The sequence below is a fragment of the Artemia franciscana genome, chromosome 17 (genome assembly GCF_032884065.1).
Source record: "Artemia franciscana chromosome 17, ASM3288406v1, whole genome shotgun sequence".
Classification (NCBI taxonomy): domain Eukaryota; kingdom Metazoa; phylum Arthropoda; class Branchiopoda; order Anostraca; family Artemiidae; genus Artemia; species Artemia franciscana.
The window spans coordinates 27,206,214-27,220,915 of record NC_088879.1 but is presented as its reverse complement, the minus strand read 5'-3'; the positions used below and the strand labels follow the sequence as shown (position 1 = coordinate 27,220,915).

Below are 14,702 nucleotides of genomic sequence, written 5' to 3'. Positions count from 1 at the left end.
GGAAAAGTTAAACTTCCTCAACTGGCTGCACCACCATAGCCATTGAAGACTTTATGACGTTACAGACCGGGGCACAAGGAAAATAAATGACGACCGGGACACTCAAAGAGAAATTACAGACCGGGACACAGGGAATATAAGTGACGACCGGGACACTCAAAGAGAAATTAAAGACCGAGACACCGGGACACAAATGACGATCGAGACACAGTGAATATAAATGACGACCGGGACACAGGGACACAACTACAACAGGGACGCCGGAAGGGCACAGGGGGGATATATAAATGACGACGGGGACACAGGGAATATTCAATTAGCAATCACCATCAACAAATCTCAAGGGCAATCATTAGAAAAATGCGGTATAGATCTGAATACGGATTGTTTTCCCATGGACAATTATATGCTGCATGTTCAAGAGTCGGTAAACTTGACAATCTATTTATATGCACAGACAATGGGACAGCGAAGAATGTTGTATATTCGCAATTTTTACGTAGTTAAAAACATATACGTTTTATCAAAACATATATCTATCTATATTCACAAGTGGGACACAGGGACACAACTACAATGGCGCGTAACGACTTGCGCGTGCGGGGGGCATCATCTAGGTGTTGGTGTGGCACGAAGCGCCACACCAACAGCTAGTATTGTATATGTGTATGTGCAACGATTCGATTTTACTTCAAAAATCAACCGACTCAGTTTTTATAATTCGGTTCTATAAACGGACAACAGACTCGGTATTTTTATAATTTTTATTCAGTTTTTATAAGTAGATAATCAAAAAAGGACAGAAATGACAAAAAGAAAGTAAAAAAGAAAAAAAACAATAAAAAAAATCGTTCGCCCGTTAGGTATCCGATTGGTGGAACATTGCAAATGTTGCACCTTTGGTGTATTTTTCATCATCAGTGACGAGTGGAATGTATTATCTTTTGATGTATGTATTTTTTTTAAAATCGACAAGCAAACGAGGAGGTAAGGAAGTTTCTGTTGGATTTATTGATTTTTGGCATTTTATCTTTGGTGGTATCTTTTCAACTTCCCTATTGAAAAAAAATCTTCGTATCGTCAGCTTCAAGACATTTATAAATTGTTTTAAGTAATTCTTCTGTAGATCATATAGTTGATTTGAGACAATCCGAAATACCACACTTATTCTATCAGGCTAAAATTTGTGAGAATTACAGGCACTGAAGTTCCCGCGATTCTTTTTATAAAACAAAATCCCTTTAAAATATTTTCTTTTTAATATTAAACTTTAATAAATCCAATATGATAAGATTAAAGAATGAATATCAGTATACATATTAAACTGTCAATCCACGGGAATTTAATCCACATAAATTCACGGAGAAGACGGAATCAAATGAGGAAGTAAAACTCTCCTAGACTTAGATTGTGCTGACGAATTAAGCATCCTGGATGAAAGTGTTAGCAAAATGGACGAATTTTTGGAGGTTTTGCGGGTTCAAGATACAAGAACTGGCTTAGAAATTAATGTCAAGAAGTCGTGAAGACTGAGAATAAGTGATCGTGAAGAGGTGATGTTGGGTAACGAGACGACCAATCAAGTGGACAGCTTCCCTTACCCGGGCGTATTACTAGTAATGACGGTGGGTGCAGTGAAGATGTTAAAAGCCAAGACCCAGTGAATTAGGTCCAGGCCCAGGCTGCAGTGAGGTAGAATAGCCAAGGGCCAGGGTATTTTTTACGGTTGAAAAAAGTTAGGAAGCATGAAAAATAAGTTTCTGAGCCAAAATTAGAATATTAGAAGATGTAGCGATGACCGTTGTCAGATATGGTTCTGAAGGGCGGGCGCTCCGAAAGATGGAAGAGGATTTACTGAATGTTTTGCAGATTGTCTATTGATTGTTTTATGTACTTGACTGAATGACCGTATCTTAAATAGTAGGCTGTATGGAAAACGTGTTTCAATTATGCTTCCTATGGCTATAATGAGAGAAAAGATAAGATTATATTTCAAGTTCACTGAAATATTAGAGTTTGTGTTCTAACATCATTGATTCCTTCTCAAACACATTTGAGAATTTATGGTGTAGGCTATTAGTCCCAACTTACTTTTTCTTTTCCTGCTGGATTCTTGTCCGGGTGGTGAATCAGAGCCAATTTCCTATAAGCAGTCTTAATTTCAGTCATTGAGGCACCCTTTGGTAAGCCAAGAATGGTCCATGGCGTCTCCATAGTTAAAACAAATTCTATATATCATCAGCAACAGCCTAAAAAAAAACGCATATCACGCTTTTGGGAACCTGCTCCTTTTTTGTAGTTTAAATTGAAAGGCATTAGGGAAGAGTAACGTTTTAAGCTGAAAGCAGATATACAAGTAAATACGGTGGTTTTCCTTTCACTTTCCTATTATTCAGGCTAAAGTTTAACTTAGAGCTCCACTGAAAGCTCGCTATTTAGTCATTGCAAGTGCTTAACCACTTGATTAGTAACTACAAGGGTTTTATCTACCTCTCGTCTTTCAAAATAAGAAAATTTTCCTGTTTCACACATACTAAAAACGCCATAGCATAGATACATAATAAAACAAAATTTCTAGATGCATCATACAACAAAATATATGTTTAGATATTGTTTTTTTTTTTTTGTCACTGAAGTGCAACTTAAATATTATAATAAAATGCAGTGGATTGTGTGAAACTTCCAAAATACTATACAATCAGTTTTTATGCTGGATATGGCAGAAAAACTACAATATTTGTAAACTTGAGAAAAGCATTAGCTATATCGAGGATAGATAGCCCCTTTCTTTGGCTCGTCCAATAAAAAACAGAAGTTTGGATTTGTCCTAATTCGCATTGTGCAAGTTCTGTTTTTGAAAATCCCATTCTCACCTAATTTGGATGTCCTACTATTAAAATCAAAACTAAACATTTGGCCATATCCATAAAATCAAAGGATCCCGGACTTTCATTTTGAAAACAAGAGCTAAGAGCTCATATGGCACTTGTGACGAGGCGAGAAGAGCTAAGAGCCAAAAGATCATATGGTATGAGCTCTGACAAAATTCTATGAATCAATAGATTGATTTAAAAAGGAAAATAAGAGGCTTAATGCCGGTCAGGATTTAAAATAAGAGCTCTGAGTCACGATGTCCTTCTAAATATCAAAATTCATTCAGATCCGATCACCCACTCGTAAGTTATAAATACCTAATTTTTTCTAATTTTTCCTCTCTCTTTAGCCCCCCAGATGGTCGAATCTGGGAAAACGACTTTATCAAGTCAAATTGTGCAGCTCCCTGACACGCCTATCAATTTTCATCGTCCTAGCACGTCCAGAAGCACCAAACTCGCCAAATCACTGAACCCCTCCACCCAACTCCCCGAAAGAGAGCGAATCCAGTACGATCCTGTCAATCACGTATCAAGGACATTTGTTTATTCTATCCACAAAGCTTCATCCCGATTCCTACACTCCAAGTGTTTTTCCAAGATTTCCCCCTCCAACTCCCCCCAATGTCAAATGATCTGGTCGGGATTTGAAATAAGAGCTCTGAGACATGAATTCTTTCTAAAAATCAAATTTCATTAAGATCCGATCATCTATTCGTAAGATAAAAATACCCGCATTTTCACGTTTTCCAAGAATTCCGGTTTCCCCCTCCAACTCCCCCCAACGTCACAGGATCTGGTCGGAATTTAAATAAGAACTTTAAAGCACAAGATCCTTCTAAATATCAAATTTCATTAAGATCTGGTCACCCTTTCGTAAGTTACAAATACCTCAATGTTCGAAATTATCCCCCCTCCAATTCCACCAAAGAGAGCAGATCCGGTCCGGTTATGTCAGTCATGTATCTTAGACAGGTTTTTATTCTTCCCATCCAGTTTCACCCTGATATCACCGCTTTAAGTATTTTCTAAGATCCCCCCCCCAATTACGCTTGATCCGGTTGAGATTTATAATAAGAGATCTGAGTTACGAGGTCCTTCTAAATATGAAGTTTCACGAAGATCCGATCACTCCTTCGTAAGTTAAAAATACGTCATTTTTTCTTATTTTTCAGAATCAACCCCCCCCCCCCCCAATAGATCGGATCCGTTCCAATTATGTAAATAACGTATGTAAGACTTCTGCTTATTTTTCCCACCAAGTTTCATCCCGATCCCTCCAATCTAAGAGTTTTCCATGATTTTAGGTTCCCCCACCCCAAACTTCCCCCAACGTCACCAGATCCAGTCAGGATTTAAAATAAGAGCTTTGAGACACGATATCCTTCTAAATATCAAATTTCATTGAGATCCAATAACCCGTTCGTAAGTTAAAAATACCTCATTTTTTCTAATTTTTCAGAATTAACCCCTCCCCCAACTACCCCAAAGAGAGCGGATCCGTTCCGGTTATGTCAATCATGTATCTAGGACTCGTGATTATTTTTTCCACCAAGTTTCATCCCGATCCCTCCATTCTAAGTGTTTTTTCAAGTTTTAGGTTTTCCCCTCCCAACTCCCCCCCCAATGTCACCAGATCTGGTCAGGTTTTAAATAAGAGCTCTGAGCCACGATATCCTTCTAAATATCAAATTTCATTGAGATCCGATCACCTGTTTGTAAGTTAAAAATACCTCATTTTTTCTAATTTTTCAGAAATAACCCCCCCCCCCCAACAATCCCAAAGAGAGCGGATCCGTTCTGTTTATGTCAATCATGTATCTAGCACTTGTTTTATTGTTCCCACCAAGTTTCATCCCAACCCCTCCACTCTAAGTGTTTTCCAAGTTTTAGGTTTCCCCCACCCAACTCCCCCCAATGTCACCAGATCCGGTCGGGATTTAAAATAAGAGCTCTAAGACGCGATATCCTTCTAAACATCAAATTTCATTGAGATCCGATCACCCGTTCGTAAGTTGAAAATACCTCATTTTTCTAATTTTTCAGAATTACCCCCCCCCCCCCCTACACCAAAGAGAGCGGGTCCATTCCGATTACGTCAATCATTTATCTGGGACTTGTGCTTGTTTTTCCCATCAAGTTTCATCCCGATCCCTCCACTCTAAGTGTTTTCCAAGATTTTAGGTTTCCCCCCTCCAACTCCCCCCAATGTCATCAGATCCGGTCAGGATTTAAAATAAGAGCTCTGAGACACAATATCATTCCAAACATCAAATTTCATTAAGATCCCATCACCCATTCATAAGTTAAAAATACTTCATTTTTTCTATTTTTTCCAAATTAACCGGCCCCCACTCCCCCCCAGATGGTCAAATTGGGAAAAAGACTATTTCTAATTTAAGCTGGTCCCGTCCCTGATACGCCTGCCAAATTTCATCGTCCTAGCTTACCTGGAAGTGCCTAAAGTAGCAAAACCAGGACCGACAGACAGACAGACCGACAGAATTGGCAATTGCTATATGTCACTTGGTTAATACCAAGTACAATAAAAAATGAGAAACTTCACATTTCCATTGATAGAAATCTGAAACTTCTTTGCAACAGATCTTAGATATATTGAATTTGATGATGCAAACTTCAGCAAGATCATGCTCTCTTTTGGGGGTACACATTTTATTGTGACATTTTCGCAAGGTATAAAATCTTGCAAGTTTGGTATATTTGAAATTAGTATTCAAATTGGATTCTTTGATTAATAGAGTTTTCAAAATTTATATTTAGAGTTAGTATTGCTGTTGGCAAGGGATGTTCATTGCTATAAATAGCGTAAAAACATTCATTTGCTGAATTTCCATTTTTTTCACATGATGTTTCATGTCTTGATGAAATAGCAAGAAAACAGACTGAAGCTGAGCAGGGATCTTGAAAAATTACCAGGATATCCATAAGCAACATAATATACTTTCCTCAGACCTTAACCCCAAACGAACTCAAAGGGTTGTCATGTGGCCAGCCCAACACCTATGATATATAACCGCAAAATGTATGCGTTATGAAAAAATGTTTGTTTTGAGTTCTATGAATGAGCACAATTTTACCCTTTAATAGGTTGTGTATTTATATTTTTTTATTTTTGACCTATACGTTATATTGACTATTGATATGTATTTATGATGCAAACCATACTAGCAATGGCCATGAAAGGTTTTTTTTTTAAAGAAAACGATTTGATTGATTTGGATGATAGTAACAAAGGATGCATTTAGGTCTTTTCAACTTGTTCACAATGAAAACGTAATATCAGTTTTTCCTCTCTCTATCCTATTGCTGACCAACATAAGGTATAAAATTTACCCAGCTTAATAATATTCAGAAAACAAACTTACAAAATCCAGCTTATATTGAGCCTGTGTATCCTTTCATTCAATCCTACTTTGACACATCTCCAATATTAGCTCATTGACTGCAAAATTTCTTTAGGTTCTATATTCTCCTTGAACTCCTTATTCTACATCCTCCTTAAAACCCTCATTACAATTCTATGTCATCTACTATGTTCCTTGTAATTTTTGTGTACCTACCCCCCCCCCAAAAAAAATTAAATTCTTGCTTTCTTTTCTTGCCACATCCTTTAATCTATTAAATTTTGTGCCCTTAAAGTTTTTTTCTGCTTGTGTTATATTATACTGCTAAATCTTTAAAAACATTGGCTTCTAAAGCTTTCTTGGCAGCATTGCTATTATTTGTAGTAGAGGTTAAATAATTAAATACCCAATAATGTTGTATACCGTATTTGATGCTACGAATAAGTATCTCTTGACTAGCCATACTAGCTTGCCCAAAGCTTGTTTATTTATTTAACCCTTACTTTACCTTTAAACTGCATTAGCAGACCATTTTCTAAACAACACACAAGCCCTTGAGAGATTAATTTCATTTTTGATCTTATTAATAGCTAGTAGAGAAATATTTCACTTTCGGAATATTGAACATTCATGTCCTCTCCCCTATTATAAATTAAGCCTGAAAATCAAACAGTTCGTGGTAACGAACTGTAGTAAGGAGCGGCTCAATAGTAACCAAAACTCTAAAAAATGGAATTTTGATACCAATAGCTATATCAAAAGAATCGCATTTTAATGCTGGTTTTAAATATATAAGTTTCATCAAGTTTAGTCTTACCCATCAAAAGTTACGAGCCTGAGAAAATTTGCGTTATTTTAGAAAATAGGGGGAAACACCCCCTAAAAGTCATAGAATCTTAACGAAAATCACACCATCAGATTCAGCGTATCAGAGAACCCTATTGTAGAAGTTTCGAGCTCCTATCTACAAAAATGTGGAATTTTGCATTTTTTGCCAGAAGGCAGATCATGGATGCGTGTTTATTTGTTTTTTTTTCCCAGGGGTGATCGTATCGACCCAGTTGTCCTAGAATGTTGCAAGAGGGCTCATTCTAACGGAAATGAAAAGTTCTAGTGCCCTTTTTAAGTGACCAAAAAAATTAGAGGGCACCTAGGCCCCCTCCCACGCTAATTATTTTCCCAAAGTCAACGGATCAAAATTCTGAGATAACCATTTTATTCAGCGTAGTCGAAAAACCTTATAACTATGTCTTTGGGGACGACTTACTCCCCCACAGTCCCCGTGGGAGGGGCAACAAGTTACAAACTTTGACCTGTGCTTACATATAGTAATGGTTATTGGGAAGTATACAGGCGTTTTCAGGAGGATTTTTTGGTTGGGGGGAGGGGTTGAGAAGAGGGGGATATGCTGGGGGAACTTTCCATCGAGAATTTGTCATGGGAGAAGAAAACTTCCATGAAGGGAGAGCAGGATTTACTAGCATTATTTAAAAAAAAATTAAAAAATAAATGTGAAAAAGCTTTTTCAGCTGGAAGTAAGGAACAGCAATAAAACTTAAAACAAACAGAAATTATTACCCATATGAGGGGCTCACCTCCTTATAATACCTAGCTCTTTACGCTAAAGTATTTTTAGTAATTTCAACTATTTATTCTACGGCTTTTGTGATTCAGGGGTCATTCTTAATGAATTGGGATAAAATTTAAGCTTTAGTGTAAAGAGCGAGGTACTGACGATGGGGCGAATCCCCTCGTATATGTAATAAAAACATGAGAATACAAAAGATCTTTATGTAAGCTAATTTATAAGTTACGTAAATCTTTTACCAATAAAAAGATTCGTAAAAAATTAAAAGTTCTAGTTGCCTTTTTAATTAACCAAAAAATCGGAGGGCAACTAGGCTTCGCCCCCGCTCTTTTTTTCTCAAAATCATTCGATCAAAATTATGAGAAAGCCATTTAGCCCAAAAAAAAAGTATGCAAATTTCGTTTTGATTATTCCTCTGCAGAGAGCCAAAATCAAAACATACATTGATTCAAAAACGTTCAGAAATTAAATAAAAAAAACGAGTTTTTTTAACTGAAAGTAAGGAACGACATTAAAACTTAAAACGCACAGAAATTTCTTCGTATATGAAAGAGGCTGCTTCCTCATCAACGCCCCGCTCTTTACGCTAAAGTTTTTTACTGTTTTAAAAAGAAGAATTGAGAGAAAGAGTCAAACTTTAGCATAAAGAAAGGGGCGCTGATGAGGAAGCAGCCTCTTTCATATACGAAGAAATTTCTGTGCGTTTTAAGTTTTAATGTCGCTCCTTACTTTCAGTTAAAACAACTCGTTTTTTTATTTAATGGACACAAAGAGATACCGAATTTCAAGAGATTCAGCAGGAAAGATAGAAACTGAGCAAATAAACGTTTTTATTTGGTTGTTCATATACATAACTACCACTTAAGCTACAGCAATGAAAATTTAACATACAAGCATTTCAGATGACTGTGTGACAATTTTACTTTGTTTAATTTAGTCCATTCATTGGTTTGTACATTTTGTTCTTGGCTGGCTGAAAATGAATAGCCTGTAATGTAGATAAAACCTCTATGACCTTATGTTTAGAACAAGGTAACTAACAGTCCATGTAAGATAATTGAATAAATAATGCTTATTTGGTATTAATTTTGCCCAGGTACCTTCAATATAATTCCTAGATAACATTAATTTTTTTCTTTCCTTTATTTAATGTAGTTAATAGCATTCAATAATCAGCACTGTCACATCCAGACTATTAAAAACCGTGATAATAAATCATTGACAATGCAATAATACTGCCTAAGTAAAGACCAAAGTGGGCTCTATGTATTATTCAGTTCTCAAATGGAGAACAACAATTTGAAGGAAACACAAACAGTTCTGAAAACTAGGCCTACCTGAAAGTAATTAATTAAAAAAAAAAACAAAGTTTTTCCAAGGGAAGCATAAAGCAAAGCTGATATATATATATATATATATATATATATATATATATATATATATATATATATATATATATATATATATATATATATATATATATATATATATATATATATATATATATATATCAGTAAAACTAATGCAAATAAACCAAATAATTATATTTCCCTATGCTTTTAGCATTATAGAAAACTAGCGCTTTACTGAAAACACAAAAGTAAAGCATAAAAGACAGGAATATTGTTTTGGGGGTCAAAAGTGAGAATGTAACCTCACAACAATAAACAAATCTATAAAGCTTTTCATAGTCTTACACCAGCTGTGATATCAGTAACTTTCAGTATACAATTATCTTGAAATCTTAAGTGTAAAATTAATTTTTTTTTTTATAGCCGCGAAGTAACTGAACAGCATACAGAAATATTGGACTGATTTATCAGGTAGCATTTTGGTCTTGTTAGCTATAATACCAATAGTGAGTAATATACAGTCTTAAATTGTAAGAAATATGCTTCAGTATTACTTGAAATGAAGATAAAATAAGACATAATATGAACTCTGGAAATCTGATTATTTCTCTATACAACAATGGATTTCAAGCTATGATACAAACTCCAAAGCTTGTCTACAGTCCTAATACTATCAAGATGGCTTTACTTCGAACTTGTGTACAAACTAATCATGACACGTAATTTTCAGAACCAAATTTACGTTATTTTCTGACCATTTTAACATCAAATATTTGACATTTTGAACATTTTCCATTCCAATATTCAACAATATTGAAAATAACGTAAATTGAATGGATTAATGATGTAGTCCAGAACCCATATTTTACATACAGCTAACAGCCAGTCCCAGGGGTTGTGTCAACCCCAGAGTTTAAATATATGATGTTTAAACTATTTTTTAACAAAATGGCCAGCTCAAAATTTTTATTGGATGGGCTTGGGGAAAAAACGCATGGAGGGGGTAGGGATTAGTTGCCCTCCGAACTCTTTTGACTCTGAAAAATTAAACTAGATCTTTTAATTTCCAATCAAATGAGCCTTCTCTGAAGTGTATATGCGCATCTCTTCTATAAGACCCATATTTGCCCCAATAAAATAACTTGCCAGCTGCCCTTGAATGACTTTTGACTCTTAAAGTGAACTAGAACTTCCAATTTCCAATCAAATGAGCCCTCTCTGAGGTTTATACAAGTATCCCTTCCATAAGAACCAGATATACCCCAAGAATAACCTGGATATACCCTCGGTTATCGCATTGACACCAGAGTTGTTGTTATCTGATGTTTGAACTATTTTAAAATAATGCATATCTCAAAATTTTTATCTGATGGGTTTGGGAAAAAAGTGAGTTGGCGGGGGGCTCTTGTGAATAGCAGTGAAGACCACACTGCCTTTCCATCATAAGCAACATGTAGAACAACACGGTAATTTTTTATATAAGACAGTGAAACATTTAACAAGATAGCTATCTCAAAATTTTTATCTGATGTATTTGGGAAAAAAGGGAGTGGGGGGGGGGAGGACTAGTTGCACTCCATTCTCTTTTGACTATTAAAAAGTGAACAGGAACTTTCAGTTTCCAAACAAATTAGTCCTCTCTGAAGTATATACAAGCATCCCTTCCAGCTTAGAACCTTTTTTTTTAACGAAATGGCTATCTGATAATTTTTATTGGGGAATTTATTTGGGGAAAAAAGGACGTAGAGGGAGGGGCTAATTGCCCTCTGATCACCTTTGATTCAGAAAAACTGAACTACAATATTTAATTTCCAATCAAATTAGCCCACATTTAAAGTTTATACCAGAATCCCTTTTATAAGAACAATATTTGTCCACAGGACACAACTTACAATGACTGTCCCAAGCCCTGGGATATAGACCCTGGAATTTTTTTATAAGATATTTGAACTATTTTTAACATAATGGCCAACTTGAAATTTTTATTTGATGTATTTGGGGAAAATGGAGACTAGTTGTCCTCCAATCACTTTTGACTCTTAAAATAGGCACTAGAACTATTGATTTCCACCTCTTCCATGAGAAGTACCACTTGAAAAAAAAACACTGGAGCTGCATTGCCTTTACTATAGGCAATGCTTTAGTGTTACCTCTGATCATGGTGTGGTGCCTTCAGTATGATTTTTCATTAAAAACAGGCAAAGATTAATTGAAGAAAAGAAGTTTTCCTGAGGGAAGTAAAGAGCAAAGTTGAAACTTAAAACAAACATAATTTATAAACTTCACAGCCTCTCTAATATATGTTGATAAAACTAGTGCACATAAAAGTAGAAGTACTGATATAGCTTGTATTAATCCTGCAAGTATTCTCATAAATAAGGTTAGCTAGCTTACCACCACATGAGTGCCATTTTAACTTATGGGGCATTTATGACTGAATGCTGTATTTATTATAGCTATACTGTCATACCTGCAAAATAGAAATCTAAAATAGTTGTTTTTTTATTTTCCTACACCAAATTTACCTAGGCTAGGACACCATCTAACCTTATTTATACTGACCAGGACATTAGGATCTCCTCATGAAATACAATATTTCTACCTGGGATCCTCTCTATTAGTTCCTGTAGCTGTAAATAGAAGTCCTCACTATTGTCCCCTCCTGTTGGCTCTTGAGAGGCTTGTCCTACTATGACTGGCTCCTTGAACTTTTTAGTCATAAAATGAGCAAAACATATTCATACCTTCTACTCCCTGCCTGTGCACCTTATCCTTCCTGTCTAAGTAAATAAATTCTATATAATTTAATATAATTTTTTCTACCCTTGTACCATGAGTTTCTAATACATGGTACCCAGCAAATCTAGTCCCAAACATGAATTTGTCAGTCATAATATCAACACAGCATATGTGTCTTAAGACTGTAATATTCAAAGTTATTTCAATCATTAAAATAACCATGGACTCAGTAAATTAATGGGTTCCAAAGTAGAGCATGACAGGAGCTAATACATTATCTCAAGTCTGCACAAAATGTTTAAGTCAGCTTTGAACCTGACAGACAGCACAAAGTACCAGGGACCTCCAGCATCAATGGAGACAGTGAAATCCTGGACTCATCTTGGTCAAAAGATGGGTTTCCACACTCATGAATGGTCTTTTAACACCAAGAGTCAATATTCAGCAAAAGTAATTTTAGGTTTATTACCTCCAAATCATAATATATTCATACCTATAAACATTATACTACTATGGGAAGGCAGAACAAATTAGATAAACATGGCCAGGAAGAAGTTTTTTTTGCTCCAGAAAATCCAACAATAAAAGGGAACTATTTATCAATGAGAATCTATAGTATAAGCCTAGAGAAGGTTCAAATACCATGTTGTTACAGTCTTTTCCATAACTTTATTGTTTTCTTCCAAGGAGGCCAACCACTAAACCAGTGCTAACATATTAGCATATTGCTAATAACAGCATTGCTGCCTGACAACAAAGAATGGAAACATGAAAATTTGCTTAACAGAAGCATGCTGCATATTATACAATAAGAGTTTCATTAGGCCTAGGCTATTATAACATTTTCTGCATAGGCTAGGGCAAGTATAAAGAAAATACATTTTCTGTGTAGTTCCATGTACAGCCTTGCATAGGGAGTTATCTGGGACAACTAGGGGAGGAAAGGGGTTCTCTAATTAACACATAGCTTACTAAATTTGGAAGATCTTGAGGCAGATTTGAGTGATATTTTTATTTTGTTGGGCAGTAAAAATTCTACTTTAGCCACTATTGGCTATCATAGAAAGGGGTTAGGTTAGGAAAATAAAACTTTCAAGGATGATTCTATGAAGGTATTTTAAAGTACCTACCTACTCTCCTTCTAGGCTACATGTAGAGGGTCCTGACTGGTAAATTTATGACAGTTCATATTATTGACTTACCTATAAAGTGAATATACCACTTGATGCCTTTTTTATGCTTTTAGTGAATATAATAATTGCTTCAATTGCAAATTTCAATTTAAGCACTTTTTGACCTAACCTAACCTTATTACAAATAATTTTGGCACTGAAAAAAAAATGTAGCATTATTTTATCAAAGACAACCAAGAAAAGTGCTGAGAAAAGGTAGTATTATTTTGTCAGAAAACAAAGAATAACTCATACTTAAATCGAAAATTTGTCATTTTTAAGTGCTTGAAAAGCACTTAAATTTGAATTTGCAACAGAAGCAATTATTTCATTCATAAAGAGCATAAAAAAGGAATCATGTGGTGTGTTCACTTTTATAGTAAGTCAGTAACATGAACTGTCATAAATTTACCTGCTGACCTTTAAAATCTGTGTGTTATAAAAGAATTTTACCAAAGTATTTGCATATCTTTAAAACCTTATAAATTAGGATTGAGCAGAGTTGTGAAGCTGAAAAAATTTTGTTTGCACTTTAATCATGCAGAATATTTATGTTGCAAGGTTTTGCTTTTATAACACACATATTTTTAAAGGTCAGGGCCCTGAAATTCACCTACATGACAGGTCTATACCTAATGAAATTCTTGAAAAACAACATTTTACCTTAATTTTTAGTTACCAGTTGCCTTTTCTCTGCCTTTAGTTCTGAAAATGCAATTCCTGTTATTTGAGTAAAATTCTGAGCCATATCAATGTTATTTTTTCAAAATTTAGGAAATTTATTTGCATATCTTTAAAACCTTATAAATTGGGACTGAGGAAAGTTGTGAAACTGAAAACCATTTCAGGTAAAAATACTTAAGCCTTTAGACCCATCCCTGAAAGTTCCATTTTCCTAACCTAACCCCTTTCCAAGATAGCCAAAAGTCACTAAACTAGAATTTTACCAATGTTTTTTTGTTATAATTTCTTTGGGTATAGACCTGATGGTTGGCAAATTTCAGGACCCTCTAGAGGAAGGAGTGGAGATAGACACTTCATAATACCTTCCTGGGACATACTTTAGCCTATAGCCAAAAGTAGACATTTAAAATTTTCCCTTAAACTTTCTCAAGTCATTTAAATATGAGTTCTCAAGAAATCAATCTTTTTTAGACTGCTGGTAGTCTACTAAAGATCTGACAATATCATTGTACAGTACCCATCCAATAACTAGTGTACTGTAGCCCTAAAACAACAAATATAATTACTGCATAGGGTATGGTTTGATGCAGTATGTATAAGACTAAAACATACTGAATCAAAAGCATGTATTTTATATTTAAAAATTGTGTTGTGACTGCTTGAGACATCTGTTCTCTTTGAGAGCTGGTTTATTTTTCTGGGTTATATGAAGTGCAACCATAGGCAAAATGTGAGTAATAGTAATCCTGACGACCAACTGAAATATTTTTTGGTACCAATGAATTTGTCATTTGTGCTTGTCTATCCCCAGCACAGCCTATATAGACACATATTATGCTGAGTCGTATTTGACCAATAGAAGGCAGAGGCGCCATTTGGGCCAAATCTTGGGGTGGGCATTTGACAGAACTTGAGACTTTTATTATGAA

The 14,702-nt window shown here is 35.2% G+C and overlaps 1 protein-coding gene across 2 annotated transcripts in view; it reads right to left on the bottom strand.

The window, feature by feature from the left end:
* LOC136038085 (chaperone protein DnaJ-like) overlaps positions 1–14,446 on the bottom strand; it is a 30,991-nt gene extending 16,545 nt beyond the window's left edge. Inside the window, exons 1-2 of one of the 2 annotated variants that reach the window (XM_065721084.1) lie at positions 14,340–14,446; positions 2,092–2,249 (exon numbers count right to left, since the gene is read on the bottom strand). In XM_065721084.1, coding sequence (XP_065577156.1) covers positions 2,092–2,214 — 123 coding nt within the window. In that variant the 5' untranslated portion in view covers positions 2,215–2,249; positions 14,340–14,446. The remainder of the gene's footprint in view (positions 1–2,091; positions 2,250–14,339) is intronic. The other variant, XM_065721085.1, reaches the window with a different exon arrangement.
* Between the last annotated feature and the right edge of the window lie 256 nt (positions 14,447–14,702).